Source organism: Platalea leucorodia, assembly GCF_965183815.1.
Source record: "Platalea leucorodia genome assembly, chromosome: 8".
Classification (NCBI taxonomy): domain Eukaryota; kingdom Metazoa; phylum Chordata; class Aves; order Pelecaniformes; family Threskiornithidae; genus Platalea; species Platalea leucorodia.
In genome coordinates, this window is record NC_138830.1 from 36301602 (window position 1) to 36327596 (window position 25995).

The 25995-nt window shown below is 41.7% G+C and overlaps 1 protein-coding gene across 2 annotated transcripts in view; it reads right to left on the reverse strand.

Moving 5' to 3' along the window:
* NUP93 (nucleoporin 93) overlaps positions 1–25995 on the reverse strand; it is a 78553-nt gene that overhangs the window by 20052 nt on the left and 32506 nt on the right. Inside the window, exons 1-6 of one of the 2 annotated variants that reach the window (XM_082320503.1) lie at positions 13941–13990; positions 13729–13791; positions 11238–11366; positions 4361–4435; positions 2078–2167; positions 574–713 (exon numbers count right to left, since the gene is read on the reverse strand). In XM_082320503.1, the coding sequence (XP_082176629.1) occupies positions 574–713; positions 2078–2167; positions 4361–4435; positions 11238–11357 (425 nt within the window). In that variant the 5' untranslated portion in view covers positions 11358–11366; positions 13729–13791; positions 13941–13990. Of the gene's footprint in view, positions 1–573; positions 714–2077; positions 2168–4360; positions 4436–11237; positions 11367–13728; positions 13792–13940; positions 13991–25995 lie in introns of those variants that run through there. The other variant, XM_082320502.1, reaches the window with a different exon arrangement.

Genomic DNA, 25995 nt, shown 5'->3' on the forward strand with positions numbered 1-25995 from the left:
TAATACAGACAGTAAGCCACTTTCTAGAGTCTGAAAATCATTACTAGATGTCTCAGTGTCAGCCTCCTCAAATTTTACAAAAATCTTTCAGTGTAGAAATGGCATGATCAGAACCTGACTCGTTGCACCAGATTTGTCCCCACTGCTGTCCTCACTTCCTTGCAGCACTATATCCTGACAGTGACCAGCAATCAGAAAGGGAGTATAAAAAAGGGGAATTTTTTTGCAGAGGGGAAACAGATCTCTTCTCACAAGTGAAAAATCTTCACTTATCACTATGACAGATATGGAATATTTAAGGCCACACAGAAGAAAGAATAAAAGATCTTTGCATCTTCTAAACAACCTCCCCGTGGATCAAGGCCTTTTTAACTAGAACAGTTTTCAACTAAAACAGTTTTATACTCAAGCGGCTGCTCTAAGCCCTGCAGAACAGAAAAGACAGGCAACAGACACTTCTGTGAGCAGCAAGAGGTAGCTGACTTGTTAATATGTTTGTGTGCATTACAAAGTCATTCTGGCTTATTATTAGGGAACTCTATTAAACTGTGCTACCCAGAGCATTCACCTTACCTTTGTTCTAGGTAGCGCAGAGCCTGCCTCACGAACTCCATACGCACCTCCATGTTGGTCCGGACTTTCAAGGCATCGCTAGCAGGAACCAGGGTGACATCGGTCATTTGTTTCACCATGGCCCACATCTCAGAGATATTCTGTAAACAAGCCATTCCATGCAACAGTGATTAGTACAGAGATGAACAAGCAATACTGTTTTGAGCTGGTGTTTTGATGCTTAAGAAAAGCATAAAACCACAAGAGTAACATCAGTTTAGATTTGTAATGGAGATACTGGACGCAGTCATGAAGGTAAGCCACTTCTGTCGTGCAGAATTCAAATTTCCCAGGCTTCTCTGCAGAATTCTTGCACAAGATGATAACTATGAATATTGTACCTGCAGTTGTCACCCAGGATTGACAATGATTTCCAAAACCAGGTTGGGTACTTGGTGCTAAGCTTCCTGCCCCATTTTCAGCTTGTACATTCCGCTCAATAAATACCAGAACAACATCAGCTTTCCATATAAAAAAATTACTCTGGCTGCCATTGGAAAGCTGTGCAATCACACTGTGATGAGAAATGTCTAAAGGACACTGATCACTTGGACAAAGACTCAGGTCTGAAAAAAAAAAAAAACGTTGAAAGCCATCCAAGGTCTGCTCATCCATAAGGACGAGACCATATCAGTATCTACAGGACTAGAGTATCCCTGCTGAAACAGGAAAATACTGAGTAGTAACAGCACTGTTAGCTCCAGCAAGTGCAGGTGTTTGATCTCAGTGCTTCAAAGCAGCAAGAACATTGAAACTCACCATGTTGTCACTAGCAAAATGAACAGAGCTGTTCAAAGCAAAGATGCACGTCTGTAATTCTGTCTGAAGCATTTGCCCCTCAGCTTCTGAACAGCTTTTTGCTCTCCCCATTTCCAAAGTTTTTTCATGACTTGACCCTCCTGCAGTATTCTCCTCCAAGCATTTTTTGAAAGTGGACAGGTTTGTACATTTGTTTTTTTGGGGTGGATCAAGGCAATGCAATTAAAGGATTAGGGAAAAAAAGAAAAGCGGGCAGATCATTGGTTTAAAGTCAATCCTAGGGGCTTTACGCTTTGCTGTGGGAGCCTACTTTAGCTCTAGCAGGGTCTGATTGAAGACCCTTCACCTACAGCTAAATACATTGAAGGGATATTAGGAGGCCACATTTTGAAAACCAAATACAACAGAACCCATTTAAAATGAAAAGCAATTTTTTTTCCTCAACAGCTCATCACTTATGAAGGGACACTGTAGTGAAAGCAGGTTCTTTTCTTCCTCACTGTGTTAAGAAATTTTCACCATGACCAAGTTATCACAGGTGGGCCCTGCTGTACTAGAGAAGATTCCAGTATTGGCTCTCTTTTTTCTGTGGAGCCGTGCAATTTTTTTTGGCAATATCAGTATTTTTCCACCAATGTCAGCAGGCTATTAATCACAGCTGAAAACAGATTAAATATATTTCCTTATGTTAACGCACTGGCAGTACCTTATCATCCAGTTCTGCGACAGCAGCACAAAGGTCCACCAGGTTAGGCTGCAGATGCCCGTTCACTATCTTCTCATTATAAATATAAATCTGAAACATATTAAAGTAAGCAAGTTTAACCATACATATTACTCCCCTTCCCCTTCCCCAGCCACAGCAGCAAAATCCGAACCAGGCTTCAAGAACACAGTGTCCCCAGCAAGTCCCTTCTGCTTCCCCCCCACATTAGCTGCTTCTAATCCAATGCAAGAGGAACCGGCATCAGCACCAACTGCGCTTCCACAACGCACCAAAGCCCCAGGCCTGCCTGAAGGCAGGCAGCAATCCAGCTGTTCAGGGGTTCTGCACAGCAAAGCACTGCGCTGAATGCCCTAGTAGACTAACTGCAGCTAATTGTTGGAGGACAAAGATTCAGGAGAGACCTGACAAGGGGATGGCTGTGATATTCCTCTGCATGGCAGCCTCCTACCTGCTGACATAAAAGAAAGAAAATTTTGCTGGTTTGTGGCAGTATTCAGGGAAATCTGACACAGGGAAATGAGAACAGAAATCTGGCCCTTCAAAACCTGCCCTTAAACATATATACACATGCACACACTCGTTTTGGTTTAAATCTTGATCTTAATTTAGCTGCTTCTACTATTGTTTATTCTACTTTCAGCCCAAAGACCTTCCAGCTACCTCTGAAAATAATAACTCTCAATGCTAGAAAAGCAGTGCCATTGTACTTTAAGTCCCTTTTTCTTGCACGCACTACTACTTCAACATGTCCAGTGTGCAAACAAGATGCAGAGCTCAGGATTGCATCCAGAACCTAGCATCAGTGAAATCATGTATGTAGACTTCACCGTGTTTCTGTGGAACAGTTTGAACTAGACATGAAGAACAAGTAATCATGTCAGTGTAATTAAAACACTTCTCATGGATGATGATAAACTGAAACAGCATAGGCTGCCTGATCTCCAGGACTCCTAACTACCCACTGAAATCCATACGAGCTCCATATCCAGCACTGAAACCGAGGTATTTTTGCACTCAAGCAGGGTGATGTTAAGGACAGCTCAGCCAGGCCACCTTCTTGAGAGGGCCTGCTGGGAGCACAGGGTGGCTGCACCCAGTGTTTTGGTGGCAGAAGCCTGGCCACGAATGCCACGTTTCCACAGCACATCACAAAGAGCCTGCACACAGCCCATAAACCTGATGAGAGCCCAGCTGCCCACCCATGGGGAAAACACTGTGGCTCTGCAGCTACCCCAGGTACTAGCACCGCTAGAGAGGCTGAGCTTTCCATATCCACAAAACATCAGGGAACAACACTGTCAGCCTCAAAGTATGGATATAATTATGCCACAAGGAAGATCCTTAACACAGGAATATTACAGTAGAGATGGAAAAAATTCATGTACATTAACAGCCACTAAATCAAACGTACACTTTATCAGCACAACGACGTGCCTTACTTTGCGATTCACTTCTTCACAGTTCCCATAACTGAATGCAGACATAGAAAAACAGATGCACACGCTGCTATCTGGCTCAGCAAAGACTGAGCCAATGCACACAATCACAGTAATTGTGTGCAAATTAGGCAACGCTTTGTCTACGTAGTTTTACATATTCCATTTTGAAAAATCAAGTCCTTCTCTTTCATTTTATTTCCAACAGTGCTGGTAAACAGATCATCTCAAACAACAAAAGTAACAAATTGGTTATGTAAAGGTTTATCAGTTTTCCCTGAAAACTTTCAGAGCAAGTCTAATGCCACCAGACATATTAATTCATAGCTGATGCACTAAAGCTTCTCATAAGTGATGCCTTTAAAATGGGATATAATTTGACAAACACCAGGATTAAGACTTCAGCATGTTTTTTCCTACACGCACACATCAGAGATGCAATCTTCCACATGTGAGAATAAAGGGAATATAAAGTCTTCATTTGCATACTATTACACATTGACATGAATTCTAAAAACTTTTTTTTTTTTTAAAGGTTAAGAGAGTTTCAACTTACTATACGAGCATAAATGACTTCTACAGTCATATATGGTGTTTAGGATCTCCTTTTGACAAAAAAATATCCTGTAGCCGACAGATAAGTACACTTCTAAAAAAAGTCAGGCTAAATTTCTGTATTTTCCAATTGCATTTTAACCACAGGCAGACGTTCTCATGTTTTACCTGCCGTATCTTCTTACACACCATGCTCACATATCTTTAATTTCCCCATCTATCTCTCTCTGTAGAAAACAACGTTTGGCTACATTTTTTCATTTCCACTCACCTGCCGAGCGTACGCCATCTCCACGTTGTCCAACGAGCTGCGACCTGGAGGGCCCAACTCACCAACGTAGCTAGGCTGTTTAATGAGAAACATATAAGGTGGTATAAAGTATAAAATTACTGCAATGCATGTTACCAACATATCTACTCCTGAAGAGCAGCAGCAAAACCATGTTCCTGACAGAACTAAGAACAGGGGTTTGAACTATTTACAGAGTAAAATGCCTAGTCTCACTGCAATACCCTATTATCTTCCCAGTATAGCTTAAACTTCCTAAAGTGACAGAAATCCTCCTTATTCAGTGTACAAACCAACCATTAGCTCTCTAGAATTAGGACACCGGTGTCTCTCGATAGCATCTTATAATTTTAATTCTTTCCTTTTGTTTCTTGAAAGGTTGCTTATTTTCATGTTAGTATCTCGCTGTGAAGCATCTAGTCTGAATCTCCATCGCAGCAAGGACACAGAATTTGATGGACCAGTTCAATGGATCCAGTCTAGCAAGGCTGACACTCCAGTTTTGTCCTAGTGCCATGACACGGACACAAACTGTGACCGCAGCATTCAATTATCTGCCACAAACTGCCCCATTGCTGGTCAGTTGTAGGAGGAACGAAGACACTGACAATATACTGACCTGAAAAAATCATCTTTCTACCCACAGAGACTATGTCAAGATTGAGATATTTTCAGTGTAGAGGGACAGCAGATGGAGTCATAGCATGGAAAATTTGTACTCTTCTATAAAACTTGAAACATAATACTGACATCATGTTCTAACACTGCATAAAGCTATCCTTTTAAGCGTTCACTACAAATTACAGGTATGTTTTCAGTATAGCCACTACTGAACATGGATGTTCAGCACTTGGGAAAAGAATACTCCTAATTAAGTATGTACTGCTCTCCCATGTTTCCTGCTTCCCAAAAATGTAATTCTTCATTTCAGCATCAGCAGTGCAAGTCTTAGGTTTGAAAAATAAAGTGCAATCATTTTAAAGACAGATCCCTTTGAGGTAACAAGTCCTTTAATATCAGCTGCTTCATAAGCAGTGCTACAGCCACGATGGTATGAAGATAAAAGCAAGACAAGCTCAGTATAGAAGCATAATATTTATTATGAAGCCAACTGACATAGTTGGAGCAAGCAAAAAGGAACAGACAAGCTTTCAGAAAAGCAAGCATGTTTTCAGGTCTGAAACTGATGCAACAGCCTTCGAGTGTCAGACTTTGAACCCAAAAGCTCATTTGACTCTCCCACGTAGAGTTGGTCTGGTAACAGATGTCACCTCTCCGCACAAACCTTGCTCAGCTTACTTCAGGTGTTTAGCCTTATGAGGACCTAAGATGGTTGTTTACTTCCACTAGGAGAGAAGATGCAAAGCACATAAGCTAAATATTGAAAGTGGCTGTAAGCAAACACTGAGAAGGGGCCTTTGCTGTGCCTTGGTTTGTTACCAGATAACTCAAGTCCATCTATATTCCTCTAACCTGGAATCAGTAACCTTTTCTGAGAAAGAGCAGGTACATCTGCAGAGTTTTAAAGTTAAGCTTTTTACAGTCAAAGTCTGTTAGGGGTAGCTGCACATCCTCATTAGCTGTTGTACTATGCCTTAGGGATACTGTCAAATAGCTTTACTTTTTCTTACATCAGTTACCCAGAATGTCAGTACTTTATTGTTTAGATAGGATCACCTTCAAGTATTGCTTAAGGACATGTTCTAGTCTTTCCTAGAAGAGTTCAGTTAAATGTGACTGACTTGCTTTCTGTACAAACAGACAACAAAGCCCAAATGCAGTGGGAAAAAAAAAAAAAAAATCATTGTTTTCACTTTCAGTTTAATCAGCTTTAGAGTTCAGCTTTGCTGACACCTGTCAGGCAGCAGCACGGCAGGACCAACATTCCTGCCATGACCTGGCTTGCGCAGATTTCGGGAAAAGATCTGAGAAATGGGTAGCTTTTCTCCAGATGGTGTCATCATTCAGCTTCTTGTTTCAAATGAGGACGCAATGCTGACAGGGTCTTCAAAAGAATCTCACTTTTTTGGGAACTGTATCCCAACTTTGAAATGAATACAAACATATGAACTTCCAGACATATTACTGATCAGTCTATGCACTGATCAGTGTCTCAGTCATTCCCAAATGCTTACAATTTTAATCTGATAGCAGTTTAACCCAGGTTATGTTCTATGATGTAGGACCTCCCTTACACTTGGGAGCGTATGTTCTTGCAAAGACAGTGGCTATCCACTGCATAGGCCAGGAGTTTTGATCAGGAAAATTTTCACAATTGTAAATTTAAAGACCAATAAAGTGACACAATTGCAATGGCCAAAAAGCTGTTCTGAATTAGCAAAGAATTTATATAAGAAGGGCGCTGACCTCTATTGAGAAATTATAAGAACTTTGTGATACCTGTGATTACTGCTTTCTGCATAGCATATAACAGTTGATTACAGAATAAAAAAAAATATTTGGTTGTGTTTATCCCTGATATACTGAAATATAAGTGAATGAAGGTATCAAAGATGAACCTGGACAATCCTTTAAAATTGCTGGAATTAGTTTATCATTGCATTAACTTCTCAGCAGTAGTGCAATTTAAATTATGTCCAACCGGATTATAAAATCAGGCAGATGCATTTAGACCTTAGGCAGTATAAAAATGCCTTACCAAAAAGCCAAAAGAAATCCCACTTTTTCTTTTTGCAGCTGAACTTACACTAAAAATACTCTTCACGGTCACTCCTAATGGATACTGATATTCAGAAGCATTTGCATTTTTCTTTCAGTGCCAAATCATCTGAGAGAAATTCCTTTAAACCCACCTAAAACCCGACAAATTCTTTGTTCTAAAGAACAAAGAAGCTGTTAAAGCGGGTTTCCTGGGAAACAGACACGATGGCAGAAATAGCGCTTTGCAGCCTTCCCCTATGCTGTGCCAGATAAATTGCAGAGTTATTTAAAGTAACACTAAATTATGGACGTTGTCATTAATTACTGATGAGGTTTCATCTTCTAAAGCAAGTGAAGAAGGGTACATTGTGACTTAGTGTCACTTTTCAACCAGTGCCCAAACACCAGAAACATAAGGACTGGGGCTTTGTTTTGTGAATCTGGTTCCTTTTTCTCCTGCTGCTGCTTTGCAGCACCAAAGAGCATCCACGTGGCTGCCACTCCAGAGAACAGTGTATGACTGATGGGTTAAAACCCACAGGTAAGTATCTGAATTCAAAAGCACACACCTGAAACTACGAAATAAGTACTCTGGGGTTTGGGGTTTTTTCCTTTCCTTTCTCCAATTTTAATTTTACCCTCACCGTTAAATTTTGAGGATCACTTATTAACAATCTGCCACAGCTGAGTACTGCCACATTGAAATTAAATTCTTTAAATGCCCACTACTGACTTGGCACTTCAGCAAGGAAAAAATTCAGGAACTCCAGAATGTGTCTTGCTTTTCTTTCCTATGCCAAGAGCCAAGGGAGCAAGCTTATTTCCTATTTTTTCCATCTCCTACTTGCATTCTGGCTTCATCTTTGAATTATTAAACTTTAAAAAAGCACTAGCTCACTGAACTATCTCACAGCTGTGCTAAAAGGAAATTTCAAAGGGAAAACTAAAGCAGTGAGTCAGCATGGGGAAGGCCGTTTCCACTCTTCACCCTGAATTGCAGAAATGGAGAGTTGCGCAGGCAATCCTTCTGTAGCTGGTAACCAGCGTTTGAAAAGATATCCCCTACAAGCTAAGGGGGCGATTTGGGGAAGGGACAGGATATCCTTTGGTGGCAAGTCAGAACTTATCAAGTTTTCAGGCAAGGAAAAGATTATGAAAGATGTGTTGAAAACAGCAGCTAGGTGCATATGAGAAGAATAATTTTTCAGGTCAGGTTCTTAAGCTTAACTGAAGCAGTGAAAAGGAAGAACAGAAAAGTGGGTAATGCGCAAAGGACTGCAGAAGCACAAGTGCACACACACACATCTCTTTCTGCATCTCCGGTCTGATATTGCTTAAACGGCTTGTGCTGTTTTTATCAACCACATTTGCTTCTCCCTGCCCTGAATTTAGGTCTTTCCAAAACATTCTTCAGAACTGTAATATTTATTCTGAATATTATCCATTTGTGAAAGCTGCAGCTATACTGCACTGCCGTCACATTTTTATCTTTAAACTCATTTAAGCCTAACGATGCTGCTTTTCAAAGGAGTCCTCCTTCATTTGTACTCAGCCGAGCATTCAGCTTCACTTGCACACCAAACCGCGTGCATATAAAGATGCATTATTCATCACCCTCATATACATATGCACATTCCTCAGCAGAAGTCTGGGCAGACATTTTGTCAGCACTCCAAATGGCTTGGCCAGTAGATGCGGTGAATAACTAGGCAGGAGACTGAGCTGGAGAAGCACCATCTAAATATACTGTGGTGCATTGGGGGAGCAGAAAGCATCTTGCAGTCCTTGGGATTTAAGGGATATGAAGACATGATACAGAGGGACAGAACAGAAACCAAGCGCGACAGCGTCTCTCTGTCACTTTGGGAGCGGGTTGCTTGACAGCAGGAGTGAAAGAAAAAAAACCTGGAATAAGAGGACAAAAGAAATGCCTCGGCACCTCGTGGAACAAGACTCAGAACAAACACCTTGAGAGCATAAGTGTTTGATACCTTGAAAACAAAACCTGGGCTTTCCTCCCTTTTCCCCAAGAAGCACCATTTTTCCCTTACGGGAAGAAGGCCAGGCTGGAGGACAAGGGGGAGCAGAAAACCCTAATGGCAAGTCCTACGCTAGCTTCTTTGAATCATGAGCTTTGCCTGTTAATTGGTCTCATTTCCATGAATAACGTGTTGGTATTTCACTCTGCCCAAATTAGCTTGCCCAAAGCTTGAGAATTGGCTCCCAGGCAGACTGGCCCCCTGCTGTGTTTGGATCTGTGCCTTTTCAGTTGATTCTCCATCTCCAGAGGATATCAATTAAACCTCTACTATATTCTACAGGCTGTGTCTGTTTGTGTCACACACACACAAAAAACTTATTTGACTGGAACAAGGCTTTAGAAGAACAACCTGCTGTGGGGAGGTTAGATAACAGGCTTTTAACACAGTAGATGCACTTCAAACCTCTCAGACCTTTGACTTCTTGAGGCTAAGACTAGAATATATCAAGGATTTTAAATGCTCTTGAAATGACATACTGATACAAGTGCTTTGAAACGGAGAGTGGAGTATTACTGAGTGAAAAACATTAGAGGTTTTTTTTTTTTTTTACCCTCCTTCCTCCCACCAATTTGATGCTTGGCATCTCGAGTGCCATGGGCTGGGGGTAGGGTCCATTTGACACTGAAACATCAGAAAAGGGGTTTTACCTTTTCAGAGTAGGTTATTAAATTGCTTCTAGCAGTCAATACCCACACTTCGAAAGGAAAACCCCACACCAGTAACTCACACACAAATCAAAGATGTTAGAAGCTATCAGAATAGCTGCCAAGTCTTCAGACTCACATCCTAAAATAATGGGATAGCTGCTCCTAGTTTTAAATTAATTCAGCCTGCATTATTTAGCATGTCTAATATTGGAAAGCTGGACAACCTTCTGAGAAGTCACAGTAAAGTATCAGTAAAATACTTTCTGAGGAAGATAGCTTCTATAAAAAGATGTATGCTAACTGGGATTAACCTATATTTAAAAGAACAGTAATCAGAAAGGGACATTTCATTAACAACTTTAATTATTTCCAAATCCCTATACAGGTCATACCCCATTAACACCAAGGGCTTTTTTTATTTTAATGCACTTTGCAGCTGTATAAGTCACTCCAATGAACAAGAATTTATTAAAAAAAAAACCCCACCAAACCAAACCCCAAAAAAAGGGCAGGGGAGGAGGGGAGAGAAACATGGCTATAAAAACCTGTGCCTGCAACTTGCATTCCCCCACTCCCTATCGCCTCTCCTCTCAAGGTTACAGTTTGCACGGAGCATGGTGCAGGGGCTGTGATGTAACTTTGTGCTCCAGGGACCTCAGCTGATGTCTGATGCCTCTAGCTCAGAGGGGCAGAGTTCCCACAACTCTGCAGGTAACTGTGCTTTACTCTACTCATGTAACGGAAGCTTTTTTTTTTTTTTAAGAGAATACACTGTAAAGTTTTAAGTTGTAACATAAGATAAGGAATGTTTTAAGTGGCTAGTCAATACCTTTCCATGTTAAACATAGGGTCCATCTTGCTCGAAGGATTTAGTCACTTGAATTGCTGAACACTAGAGGTCTTAGAGGCACAAAACTTGAATCTGCATTCCATGAGAGTAAGGTAAAAAAGAAAGCATACTCCCTCTTTTTTTGTTGTTGAATATTCATCTGGTTTTGCCAAGAAACCTGAAATACTTCATCAGCCTCCTAAGAAAAGCCATAAATCCTGGCTAGGACAGAGTGATAAGGGACAGAGACACACTAAGACCTATGTGTGAGCATCGTTACACCTGAGAAACTGTCTGGTCTCATTAGCATTGCAAACGTTTCCTGCGGTGAAGTTCACCCCAATGTGTTTTCTGTCCCTGGGTGTATTGACGTAATATGCATTACTGTGACTTCAAATTTTCAGCTTGCACGTATGTTGCTTAAAACATAGCTTCAGCAATAGGAGCGCCACTGCCTGTACCCATCAGTCAATAAAAACAATCATAAAGGGTTTGATACTTTGCTAGACAATGCATTCTGCTAGTCACAGCCATTCTGGAATTAAATAGAGATTTGATATTTCTCATCTTCATACAGTTGTAGCTACAGAATAATCCAGAGGTGGTTTCAGCAGTGCTGGACTGCCAGCTGCGTACATGCCGTGCGTGACTATGCACAGTGTTTAGAAAGACAGAGTTACCTCATTTTCCTGGGTAAAATCGAGAGCGTCTTCCCCTGATGCAAGCAGAGTATGAAGAATCCTTTGTTTCACCTGTTCCCATTCAACCAGCATTGATTCTCGGTGATACTCCTCAGCCATAGCAAAAGTCTGTTGGTGAAGAAGAACAAGAGCTAAGAAACATATAGAAACGCCAAACAGCCTAGCTCTGCTATTAATAGACCAGCTCAAAAATGAAACAGAAAATAGCAACTAGATAAATCAATCAGGTCAGCCCTCGAGAGCTAATGATGTGCTGCATATTATTTTAACAGGCTTCCTGTTCAGGTACAAGGGGATTCAGAAAGTAGGTGTGCGTGGAATTAAGACAACTCTCACATACTCAGCTAGTAAAACAGGAAATCTGTGTCTCTTCCATGGTACCGCAATACACGCAAAACTTGGCAGGCTGGAAATCGATAGGCTTCTTTCTTTAATTTAGCAGCATAGACACAATATTCAGGTCATCACTGATCCACATGGTTTGTTGAGACTAAATTCTCTAATGATAACTAGCTTTTCATCTCCCTGGAGGCTATAAAGGTTTGACTTACTGCATTCTTAACAGAGACATGTGCTTATTGCCCATATTTCATTTTCAGGTCTTTACCAGTATGTTTTTTCTTTTAAATAGGAAATAGGGTAAAATAAAAATAAAAGTATTAAGGAAAATTAACCAGTGCCAAAGAATCACAAAGTCTCTCTCATCAGGAACATAACTCATGAAAAGGAAAGCACATAGGAAAATAATACCCCAAGAAGAAACATCCTTTTACCTTTAAAATGGCTGATGTGCTACATTGTTTTCAGATCCGATTGGGGAACTCATGGAAGGAAATAACTTTTCCCTCAGAATTCCTTATTTTGGCAATAGCATTAGGATAGAGAAGATGCTTCACTACCTTTCCTCTTATTGCTGGGGTGATGCTAACTAGCAGCCTTGAGTATATCAGGACAGGTAATAAGAATATTTCCACTAACTCTAAATAGAGAATAAGCTATATTAGATCTTCCACTTCTTTCTTTCCCAACTTTCTCTGTTTTTCACGTAGCTTTGCGCTGCAGTATACATAACTAAATGTCGTGGTTGGGTGAATAAGTTTTTTATCTCATTACAGCCCACTGTTAGGATATTGTCAATTAAGGGGCAAAACATTCCCCAGTATAAATGAATTGATAAGAGGCAGTGACATTTGGCAAACATTTAATTACAGTGCATGCATGCAACTACAGTATAAGATTTGTGTTTGTCTTTTATATAAATTCACTTTATACTTTCATGGTAGAATATAGGTCTTATCCTTACCTTCACTATAAGAATTTCAACAGGGTTTTAAATATGCTTCAATAATTACAGTATAATTATGTGTAATTAAAATAATTTAATAATGCTTAAGTACTATTTCTTATCATTTGAAAGAAACACAGGCTCAGTTCTAAACCTGATGCCCCAAGTGTACACAGAGGGAAACAATTGTAACATAAGCACCAGGAAGCATGCAATGACATTTCCAAGCAGCAGTTTTAAGACAAACAACAGGAAGCATTTTTCCACACTGCATAATTCAATTGTGGAAATCATTGCCCCAGAACATGACAGATACCGAAAGCATAAATAGATTCAGAAACAAGATCGGATGAATTTCACATCAGAAAACAACTTCCAGCTCAGAAAATCTTCAAAACAACTACTTGCTTGGAGCTGAAGAGCCAGGAGATGAACGGGGGAAGGCTAACTGTCTTTTTTTCTTACAGCCTGTTTAAGTACTGGCCCCTTTTCAAGGGAAGAAAACTGGACTCAGCAAACCCTGAGCGTAAGTGACAACTCTTTACTTTCTTATTGTAGCATTTTCCTTTGTACTGCTTCAAAAAAACCTTTTTTTTTTTTATTTCCTTATATGAGAGATTTCCTTTGGACAATGTGATGCAGTATGGTGTTCTGGCTCTTCTACAGACACAAGAATTAAACCTTGCAGCACTTCTGCTGCATAGGCCTGAACGTGGTCGTATGTACTTCAACAACTCCTGTAACCTAGAGAAACAGCTACGATAAATGCTTTCAGTGTCATCACTGTACGGGAAGTCAGGGCACAGGGCATTTCTCAGAGCAAAAATGGAAATAAGCCTCATATCCTAAGCATTATCACCTCTAGAAAAGGCAGCATCCATGCGGAGAGGGTTGGAGCGAGCATGCTGTGCCTTACGAACAACAGCTTCTCTGTTCAAACAGATTTAACACTGTGAGCCTCCTGACACTACGAAATACTGCAGTTGAATTACAACTGACAAGTATTTCTTCTGGAAATTCTACGCGAGTATTTCCTAATGTCTAATTTTTCTACATTCTCAATACAGTCTTCTTAAATTCCGATAATTTATTAAATATCTAATTTATTAATTCCTTAGGGACTCCCTCCCTCCCCCCCCCCTTTTTTTTTTAAAGGAAAAAAAATGGTGCTTGCTTCCAACTTACCCTCTTCCTAGACTCTTCAATGGCTGACAGCAATGCATTATCTTTTTCATTCTTCAGGAATCCCTGCAGAAAAGGAGAAACAGAGCTTCAGTCAAAAAGTCAGCCTTGCACTAACATCAGATACATATTGTAGTACTCAGCTCTTTCAACTCTGAGAAGTGCTCAGAGCTCTCTCCCCAATCCACTCCCAAGAAGTTTAAAGGTCACTTTACTTCACCAGAGGTACAGCAAGATGCCCATACAGAGCCATGTGAAAACGAAAATGCATTAATCCCCTGTTTTAATATGCATTAAATCCTAGTGAAATGTCCTGCTTCTATTCTCTTTTATCTCTGTGTCCCAGCAACTGCGTCCTCTTGCTCTCCATTTGCGGGAGCTAGGATGAAAGCTGGTAGGAGCGATAAGCCAAGATAAGATTGTTCGACTTGAGTATGTTGGGGGGGATGGGGTTTGAGTTGGCAGTTTCAGGCAGGAGTGGAGCTCTTGGAGGCCTGAAGGAACTGTGAAAGAGAGCCTTAAAAATAGTCAGTTGAGGAAGGATGGAAATAACTAAGCAGTTGGAAAACATACAGGAAGAGTTTACCACACAGCTTCTCTCCATGCATACAGCTGGAGTGGGTAAAAAAATAACACATAAGAATTGTATTTTTAATTTTCAGTGTATCAGTAAATCTCAAAGAGGTCAGGTGTACATGAACAGACTGATTTAAATGAACTCCTTATCCCAAAGGTTACTTTCATGACCCATACTAGGAAACATACAATATTTTGAATTTTAAACAAATAGCCATGGGGTAAACTGCAGTAATGCACAGATAAACAGGAAACATTTATTACATGCTAACTTGAATAGCTTTATTTTGCATTTTCACTGTTATATCACCAATTAAACAAGCCAAGTTGATTTGTACTCCCAGACTTCAACTTAATCATTATTCAAATAATAAAAAAAGGAAAAGAAGCCTTTGTCTCCCTCTGAAGTAATCAAATATAACATTATCAACTCCATTAAGTGCTAATATCTTAAGAGTCTGTATGCTCACTCCACAGCTCTAAAATTAAGAGCTGCTAACAAACCCAGGGAGTGGGAATTCAACGTACCATGCTTTATGCTTTCACAAAGAGGATACACAATTGCAGAGGCATCTGACCAAACTCATCAGGAATCGGGAGGCTTTTGTGCCCTTCATTCCCCACATCCTCCTGTGAATAAATGGTTCCTGCCCCAACAATCTGACAATATCGGTACTGATCCATGCAACCTAGGTAGAGCTCAGGATCTCCAGAGGAGCACGGATCCTGTGGCAGGACAGAAACTTGCTGTCATAGGGATTTGGACCTTTGGGAAAATATATTTATGGTAGGTCTTAGAAACAGTCCTGCAGCAGTACTACACGCAACTACAGGTATCATAGATTGCTACTTAGCTCTGGGAAGTGAGGAGGGTTTGAAATCTAGCAGGAAACTCTGCCACATAGGTGTGCTGTCTGCCTTCCTCTTACCCAGCACCAGTATGTGAAATAAAGGGCATTGCACCCTTTCCTTACGAAATATGTAGAACAAGCATTTGTGGTATGGGACAGCCTGTGACCCCTTTCAGCTGGAAATAAGAATGCGACCCCTTTCTGTATTCCAGATAGAGAACGAACTGCCATCCTCCGAGACAGACGTGCGACACGGTTCCCCCAGGAAGAGCCCTTGAATTACACACGGAAGAGAGCAGCCACTTCTACACAGCCTATTCTTCATTTCACCCTCCGCCACGTCCCGCTTTATTTTTAGACAATGCCCACAGAGAAAGCACAGTTACAATCTGAAAAAGGGAGCTAAATCCAGATCCTTGCACATGTCTGGAGACCAACTATTACAGCAGCTGTCACCAAGGCAAGGGCTGCCGCAGTCACCTAACCAGGCCAAGACCTGACCTCGGCTCCATGCAGGAGACGTGGAGAAGGATGGAGACATGGCTTTGTAAGGTTTGTCCGTGTCTGAATGGGTGGAAGGACTTTGGGAGCGCAACAAGTTTGGTGGGTTTTTGTTTGGGTTGGTTTTTTTTTTTAATTTTTTTATTTTTTACTTCCCCACCTCTAACTTAAATTAGAAAAAAATTATCTGGAATGATAACAAGCAGTGCTTCTAGACCATCAAGGCACACACCAACATATGAGCAGAAGATACAGCCACATTTCTGATGGTAGGGATTTGATGCTGCAGAGAACACTATGCATTTGCCGTATCCTAACAACGCTGCTAATTTTACAGGCAAAAAAAGCCCACCGTCTCTAAGACACAGACCTACAGCTATCTGGATACGATGGAAGGTGCTGAGCACACTGAGCCAGGCACCGCAGCTTGCAGAGGTGCTGGGCACCCTGGCTACCTGCTTGCCCTGTGAGCACTGGGCTCCTGAAAGCCCCAAGAGATACAAGTCCTACCTTACTGCCCTCGGTCCTCCCCTCTCTCCTTGGAGGGATGTGTGCCCTGAGCTGAGCAGGTACCTGCCTAGAAAGGTACACAGCAACAATGGTAATCGGCAGAGTAATTAAAGATGTGCTTGAACTTCCCTTGAAGTCAGTAAATCCAGGCTGAGTATCTTTCTTAATGAAACCTCCCAGCTCCCAGAGAGTTCACTGGGTGCGTTTAAGGGATTACATCACGCTGAATGCCAATCAGGGGATGATAATTGTCTTTTTCAATCTCAAAAACTACTCCTTTAGCAAAGGAAAATCCTCACACATTCCAAATAATATCTGTAATGCCTCACTGAGGAGAGGTACATTTTAAAAAGGCTGTCCTATGCCTTGTGCTAAACATTATGACTGTAGCATGACAACTGCTGCTTCAGTTAATTACAGGCTAATTGTTAAACCCCAGAACAGGGAGTTTCAGTAGCTGATGCTGGGGCTCCTGCTACTGCTCACGAGACTCCTTCTGCTTAGTTAGGCCAAACAAGAGCTCCTGGGGTTCTCACTCTAGGCTTTGGTGGCCAAAATTTCACACGTTAAGAAAGCGACGCTCTGTAACAGTATTTATTCCCTGGGTTTATTGCATTGCCACCTAGTGGTGCACTATGCTTTGGTCACCGGACACTTAGATTTCACAGATGTATATAACTGCACACAAACGTCCATTTGCTGTAAGAAAGAGCAGAGCTCTCTAGAACAAGGATGAGCAGAAAGATGGAAGAGATGTGCTTTACGCTAGAGAATTCTGGTCCTCAAAAATCCCAGGCCACATAATGGCTTTAAGGGTTCACGTATCTCTTAAGTCTGGGCCTTGAACAGTGCTGGTTGTGCTCACCAAGTTACATCTGTCCTAAAAGCTTTCTGTAATCCCAGAGGCAAGGTTTGACTTTGCCACGAACGCTTGCAGACTGTAACAAGGATATGGAGGTATGGCATTCAGCACGCACAGGGAGTACACGACCCATAGCGCAGAAGCTGCCCTCTCAGGGGAGATGCTACTGATTGTACAACGAGCAACAAGACATCGCTTCATATTCGGTATCCAAAGAGAGAAGCAGGAGGAGAACAGAGATATTGTTAGGAGACAAAGGGCTATTTCACAGTGGCAGATGGCAAAGATAGGAATAGCTAACACAAGCATCGCTAAAACCTCAGAGGTGAAATCCTCACCTTGAAGCTCTCTGTGCACAAGCTCTGCCACTGCAGGAATCCCAACGTAGCCTGGATTTTGCTTGAAAATGAAAATTTATCTTATTTCCCTGAGGCAGGTTTACGCAAAAAGCTCACAGAGCCCTAATGTCACATCATGCTGTCCTGCTTTAGTGAGTGGCATTTAATTTTCCTCTCTGTTACTGTGGACTCCCACACATTCTTCCTGCATCTAGTTTGGAAGGGAAGCAGCGCAACTCTTCTCCATCACAGGTTCTCTGCAACGCTCACTGCTGAACGTTTCCTACACACAATTTGTACAATATCTGATGAGATTGTGTTTGCAAAACAGGGACAGAGGCATAGAAATACACCCACTCTCCCACCTTCACGTTCCCATTTTCCAGCTAGTCCCACTTATTCTTGCACGTCTGCTGGCTCTCAGCATCTTTCTGCAGCACATTCCAGTCCTTCCTGGATCTCTCACCCCTTGGATTCCAGTCTGATCTTCTCACATTCTCCCCTGCAAATTCTCTCTGAAATCCAGCCCCACTCTGCCTCGCTCGAGGATGGTTTGTAAAAGCGGCTCCACCAGTGGAGGGGCAGGACCTGTGGGAGGCCGTGCCATTTCCCTGTTCTCGCCGCACTCCTTGCTCCACTGTCATTTCTCATCTCGGGCAACCGTTGCCTGACACAGGCTGATGTGACAGGAACCGGCACCTGCCTTGCTCCAGCCTGAATTCCAGCAAGAAAGTGGTCCAGTAACTAATTCATTATTGGTACGAAAGGGCATGCGTGCACTGATGGTCTCTTTTTGACAGGAGATTGAAAGTCTCTTCCATTTACCGCAGTAAATGAGGTTAGTAAACTCTCTCCTGGCTGATAGAAGTCTCTTAATTACTTCCATCAGCCAGGCCATACTTTTAATACCTGATCTTAGTATTCAAGCTGTCAAGAGAAGGCAAATGTTGCCAAATAGAATACTGAGGCCCTGAATGTTGACAGCAATGCTTACTTTTTCACTGGCAGGGGAAGAAAGGAGAAAGTGAAATGAACAATCTGGGGCCATTTCAAGTCAATTGCTCTTTGATTAAAATATTTCCAACTGCTGGATTTACAGTAGGTCCAGTGAATCCTGCAAAGGCCCAGCAGGGATGATGATTATACAGTTAATACACACAGAAAAAAACGCAAAATCTCACTCTTCAGCAATGGTTTGGGAGCAGTAGCTCCAGATGAAGCACCTGATTTTACTATTTCTAGTAGTAATTTTAAGAAATGATTTACAAAATACAACCCTACTGCAAACGTGCACACGTCTGAGCACACTCCCGGGGTGGTGCACCCTGGCACAGCCCTCCTGGCCATGTTCTCTCTAGAAACAGAAAATGAAGCAAAGCCACCTGGAACCCACTGCCACAGTAACAGACTATACTATATATTATTGCTTTTTTAATCCAAATTATTGCTTATGCTGACACAAGCATCAATGCTTGCTAGCTGGCTTTAAACAGATGGGTGGACAGGGCCGTAAGCAATGGTGTAGCCAGCTAGTGTATTCCTGAGGATGGAGACACGCCAGTGTAGCATGGGCGATATTTTTCTCTATTCAGATTCTTCTTTTGCATGCATCACACTAGCGTCTGTTGGAAGCTTCTGTAGGTGCCCTAAGATATGTTTTGCAGAAAGCATCAGCTTTTGCTAAAAACATGCAGATAAGCAGCTTCACTACATACCTTGGCCTGTGCAATACAGCGTCCTTCAAAGCAGGAAGGCAGCTGCCCAAAAATCGGCTACCAAATGCAACGAGCTAGGAGCATTTGTGAAATTGGCCTTCTCCTTGGAGGACTTCAGATGGCAAAATTGCTGCAGGGCCAAAGCAGACTGAGGGCCCAAGTGCAGAGATCCTCAGAGAGGAAGAGAACCCAAGGAAGGGTGATTTACCAGTCAGCATCACTTCAAAGCTGCATGAGAGACAAGGAACAACTCATTGTACACCAATGCAAAGGTCTGCTGAGAAGGGAGGTCTGAGGAGGCTCATCCCACACCTGTATACAGTGTGCAATTCAAGGATTTAGCAATACAAAATTTTCCTAGCTTAAGACAGCCGAGCTTGTCAAACTACAATACACATTTCTCAAGTTCCTTACCACTGTGTTAAGAATGGGAAATCCTGCAACATTTTTCTAAAAAATTAATTCACTGTTGACTAAACAGGAGAAAAAGCAGGGAAAAACCAGAAGGGTTTAAAGTTTGCTAAGACCCCAAAGCCAGTTGTTACATCACAGACTTTCAAAGCCACAGCCATGTTGAAGCTTAAGAGGGAAAAATACGCAGACTAATAGCTATAACACAAAACTGCACTAATACAGCCACAACACCGGGCTCGGGGAAGATGTGCTGCTCCACTACCTGCCTTCACAGGGGTCTCGAACCACGTCTCCCCACGCACCGTGACTATGCTCCACGCTTGTAGCCAATATTCACCTTCAATTGGTTTGAAAGCCAAGGTAGGAGAGCTCCTCCCCACCCTGCAAGCAGATAACGTTTCAGTGGCAGTAAGTCATTAAAATATACAAACCCCAGCCTAATCTCTGTTCCATTGTGTGACTAGCAATGATTTTAAAGATTATGTCGCTTTTTTAAAAGCGGCTTTCTGCTCCAGCAAAATCAGATTTTGCAGACCTGCAATACTGTCTCCTTTCATGATGGAGGAGCAGCAACATGGACCTCACTCTGGCGGCAGCAGGAGTCGATGCATACCGTGCTAGAGCCTGCGTGCGTTGGCAATGCGCACAACTCCCCACGCACGCTCAGTGGGCAGCAGCACGCATTGCGGAACGAAGAAGGGGCACCGCCATTTGCCCACAAGCCTTCTTCAACAGGTTGTGTGCATTGTGGAAGATGTACAGCAGCAACCCTCGCTGGAGACAAGTTCTGGGGCAGGAACAGGGCTTCCCTGCCCCACCATCGGCATGTCATTGATGTAATGCTCAGTTTTGAATGCAGCCTTTAATCTGTGTTGCACAGCAAGCCTTAGGCAAATATTTACAAAGTGTGCCCTGCTATAGGTTAGTGCCAGCAATGCAAAAATCTAGTACTTTTTTTGGTATTATTTTACTATTTTAGACTGTTTGATCTGTGAAACTCATGCAGTTTTCACAGTAATCTTCAGACTGTATCCAGGAACACTGGATTTTGCTGTGTTGGATAAGTATCATTATTCCTTCTAGCCGTGACAGGAAAAACTCAAATTGCTGAAAGAAATGCTCCTCAGGAAATCACAGATCAGCTCCTAACAGAAGCAGAGGCAGATGGTGCATGCTCTTTGACTCTTGCTGGGACCATTTGGATCTGGCAAGTGAAGACTGGAAATGTACTTCTTAGACATACAGGCTTCAAGGGAAGAAATACAAATACCTCTTAGCTCCTGCTTCAGCCAGGAGACCATCCATTAAATGCAGAAGGCCAATATCAAACCATCAGTTAATATCAAACCATCCCCCAGCACTGAGAGGCACCATCATATCCCACACCCAACCGCAGTCCTCTGAAATGCATTCTGAGCATGCGGCCATCAAGGAGAGTGCAAGGTGTTTGCAGCGAATATAAGCAATGTTTAGCATGAAATATACAGGGAGCACAGCTATGTCACACGGGAAACATCTAGAAAAATACCACTGCTCAGACTTCCTGCTGGAATATTGTGCCAGGCGCTCACACAGCAGCCCCAAAATTGAAGTGCCTCTGCTACATGGCACTGCTTGTTCTGCGTATAAACAGAGATCATCATTGCTGGCACAAAACATGACTCCACTCAATTTTAGTTTCATCTAATTCAACATAGGATGCTCAGTGAGCTCAGGCTTTCATGCACTGTGAGATCTCAGTATTTCACTTAAAATTGTACTTACAGGTGGCTTAACTCCTAACATAACATGGAAATTCATTGCAGCGTTCCTATGCATTTTAAGATTTTTTACAAAATACGTCAGAGAAATGTGCAAGATTTAACAAAAACTCAAGTGTAATAATTAGAGTGAAGTAGGACACTGTTCTAAAAACCACCAAAATATATCAACCATCGCAATATATGTAATTTATATATTACTTATACAGTGTAGCTAATTATTAAAATATTAGTAATTACCCATACTATTTGTTGAGTCTCTTCATCAGAGTGAAATCAAAATAACTTCAATTACACAGATTAGTCTCTCATTCTCGGGCTCTAAAAAATCTTTGCCATGTCATGTTGTGCTGCACAGCACACAGGAATGCTGTTAGAAGTGGTTTTAGTAGGCTTTTTTTTTTTCTTTCCCCCAAGTCACAAACACTTTAATGGCATAAAACTAAGATAATACCTTTTTTAGTCTAAAACTTTACAGTGAAGTTGCTCAGAATCAGGTTCTCTTCCACATACAATTATCAGCCTCTACTGCACACATCATTTTTGACAGCAATTGTTAATGCAACACAAAAATAGTGTAAGCAACAGTGCTACCTTCTCCAGTGATCGTCTCTTCCTCCCCAAGCATATACTCATTTTCTTTCTCCCTACGATGCAACTAGGAGCTGTTCAACAAAAATCCCAGGTCCTACCAAGCTACAAAGCGCCAAGGAAACCTATGCAATAACAAAATTGTCCTGAATAATCCTAGCCGGCTTAGAGGTCATGCAAAGAACAGAAGGAAGAAAAGCAATGAAAAAAAAAAAAAAAATCTGAACTAGAGAAAGAAGGTAGACAGATTCTTGCCAGCCAATTACGGCAATAGGAAACATTACTCAAGAGCCACCAGAAGGAGATTGTTCAGCTGACTAACACTGGTAATCACACCTGAAAGCATCTCTGCCAGCGTTTCCGTTTGTCTTAATAAAGAAACCAAAATGTCACAAAGGCAATGAAATGCAGTGTCATCTCACTTGGAACAGAACTTCTTGAGCGAGGGAAGATCTCCACACAGATCAGGCCAGCAGGACCAGCAGCAGGACCCGTGGGAAACCCATCTCCTTTGGCACCGGCGTTTCACCATCAGCAACGGCATCGGCACAGAGCGAACAAACCTCACAATCTGAAATCTGAGCTCATTCGTCAAGTTTCCAAATACGTGGCTATCTGTTTCTTCTCAAGATTTTTAAATGCAGAGGGATGACCTTGGTGTGGGGTTTTGCTCAGCGCCATGATGAGTGGCTACAGTCTCTCCCCTGCGCTATAAATGTCCTTGTATTAGCATCCCGATTAAAATATAGAACCCTACACAAATCATAGACGCATCAACAGATTCACAATCAAAGCAAAAAACTTAGGGCTTTGGCTCTTTTTTGGAGTTTAGCTTAAATAAATTAAATTATGAGGTAATTCCAATGGGTTTAAGATCTACAATGCAACCCTATATTAAAAATATTTATATCATGCAAACAAAGATAATTTCTGATGATCCACTGGAATAAGCTATTATATCCACCTCTCTGGTATCATGCTTTTTAAGGGCATACTGCGAAAAAATTACAGATTTAAATGATTTAAAATTTTCATTGTACAGTCATAACTAAGCCTGTAATGTAATACCTCTCGCTGAAAACATCCTCGCATCAGGCAGGACGCCCTCAAATCAAGCCATCGAAACTAATTTCACTGATGACGCCATTTTCTTATTTCTTTCGCTGCCATTTTAGCATTGTGGTTACTCCACATTTTCTTGAGAAATAGCTGTGCGTTCTTCCCCCTCTAAGAGGAAACCATGCTCAAATAACGCAGTGACAAATAAAACCTGTATGTTGAATTTCTGCCCGTGTCACGTCCTTGCATGGCAAGGGCAGGGACGAAGAACACAGTTGCCACTGCAAACCACACCTCAATTTACTGTACCGAGAGCTGGCGAGGAGTCTCCTGAGATGGTGTAAGCTGAGAAACCAGCCACTGGAAATCTTGTCAGCACCGAAAAATTGATAAAGCTGAGGAAAGAGGAGCGTCCAGCTGTGTTACAGGAGGATAGGCTTCTCTCTGAATACCACAGAAAACACTAGCTAATAAGGGAGTAGTTTGAAAAGAAAAGGAAAAGGCATAAAGGAGGCACACTGACAAGCTTGCAGTGTCTGTCGCTGGACTAACTGTACATTAGCTTCAACATACATGCAGATAAAATAACTCTCTTAACCTGACGGCAGAAAATTCATTTCTCCGGATATACTGTTCACATCTGAAAGTTAAACTGCCATCCCTATGAGTCGAAGTATCTCCCAGCCTGAAATGGCACATTTATAGTGAAACACCAGCAAGAGGGACAAAATATTAAAAACAAACCTGCTAGTTACTAACACCCAGTCTCCTCTAAACCACTTCTGCAAATTTTAGTGCAATCCCTCAATCTTCTCCCACCCCTGTAAGTGCTTTATCCTTCTGTCTCGTTGGGAGCACGTAGCCTTGCTGTTTGCGAGAAACGGGCATTTTCAGGCTTTTTCGGAAAGAAAACACATTATTGGTATTTGCACATCTCTTCCTTCATCATTTCAGATGTATAAAAACAGTTAAATGCTTTCAACTGTATGTAAAAAAAATATTAATTAAAAAAACTGGTTCTCTTTACCTCCTCTGGATGCAAGTAGCAAGCCTGGCAGCGCTGAGCCTGACACTCTCCCTGTTCTCGAGCTGACTCAAGCTGAAGGATTTCGGCTGCTGTGCCCCCATCCCACAGCAGAAAGCCCGTGTGCTGCCTTCCTGAATGTTCCTTGGGAGCACTACTTATCTTCCTGCTTCGGTAAAAAAAAAAAAAAAAAAAAAAAAAAAAAAAAAAAGCCAAGCAAAAATCTTCCAGCCTCCATCTGTATTTCAGACAAAGTGATGCATGCAGCAAATGCTCACTGCCTCGAAGGGACAACGCCTGGTTCAGAGACATCAAAATCCTGTCAGCACTGTAAATGCGATACCCAAGTTAAACCGGGATGCAAATCCTAAACCCCAGCATAGGTGGCTTTCCTTAGCGCTGCACCTCCACAATGGGGTTTCCCTGTAATATTTCTATGGCAATTTGAAGTCTCCCAGAAAAACCTACATAGAGAAAGAAAACCTTTCCAAAGTTAAATCTACTTTATTTCGCTGATAGTGGCTGGCTAATGCTACAAAGAAAAAGCCAAGATAATAGGCATTTTTGTGTGAATATAAGTTGTTTTGTTTTGTTTTTTAAATACACACTGGAATTTCAAGAAAATGAGCAAATTTGAAGTTCAGCCGTCTTTGATAACATGAGATGATTGGCAAAATCACCCACCTGAGTTAGAAAAATAAGCCCAAATCAGCTAGCCCATTCTTCCTAGACATTTGTAAATAAATCATAGCTACTTTGTTCACCTAATAGGTACTTTCAACATGGCAGTCTGTCCCTTGGAATAAATACAAATATTTTACTGACAGTGAAAGCAAGCAATTTGGAGGAGTTCATATGTGTCATGATACCTTTAAATCCTCAATTTAAACATGCTGTGGTCTGTAGAAATGGTGTTTCCTTACTACATTACTGATACATTTCACAAAGTTAATTATTTAAATTACCTATGAATTATTAATTACAGATCATTAAAATAAAAAACAGAAGTCTAGAATATGCCTGTTACAATTATACAATTTACATTTAAAAATGTTAGACATTATAAAGCTCAGAGAGAGAGGCATGTATTAAAATTCTCTGCTGCAACAAATGAAATGTTGTAACAAACGCTTTATCCTTTTTCAGCTTATTTCTCCTATTGTGTAATAAACCTAAGGTTTAAACTTTCCAGACTTGGGGCATGAGACCGGTGTGCTGAGGATACACCGGAGACAAAAGGTTTCCATTTTTCTCCTCCGGCTGTACTCCACCCTCGCTAAGGAACTCTCTAGCAGTGCATGCCTTTATTTGCGCGTTGCATTAACAAGGCACACAAGCTCTCAGACTTTAATGTAAATGAAATGCCAACTCCAGGTGCTGCCAACAGATATCATGGAAAACCCTGCTATGAGAGACCTACAGTAATTATTAATTACAGTGGCTCCGTCATTTTTCCATACATTAATTTATGGAGCTTAGTTGAACTCTGTCTCCCACCCACTTCAGACAAAGGAAAATAATTTGCCACACTGTACCAACTGCAAGGATAATTGAGCTGTCTCCCATACAGGGTCAGTGGAGGTGGCTTCCTCCATCTTTTTACACATGATAACCACACATTTCATTGTCTTTTACTTGATTTCTTGCTGAGCTGCTTTTGTGGCAAGACCCCTCCCTTAGCACAGGTAATCTTGTTTAAGAGAGGCAACTTTTTGGCCATGCCGTGCCACTGTTCCTGTGTCTCCCCTTGTGAGGAGTTCAGACATTTCTCAGCTGACAATAGGAAGAGTGCAGAAGATGGCATATAGGCACCCTAACATTTGGGGAGGGAGCCCCGAAGGAGGCAAGTCTTTCTCTGCTGCAAGAGCCCAGGCGCCGTCCCGGCACAGCACATTTCATTAACCTGCTTTTCTCCATATAGAGAAAGAGAATTGAAAGGAAATGAGAAAAGCAACCCACCCTATACTTTTGTCCCCATACTGAAGGCAGGCAGAGCTTCCAGTCGCAGGCAGCCTCCGAGTCCCTAGATCTGAGAGTATTAAATCAGCTGCCACCCACCCAGCTAGTCA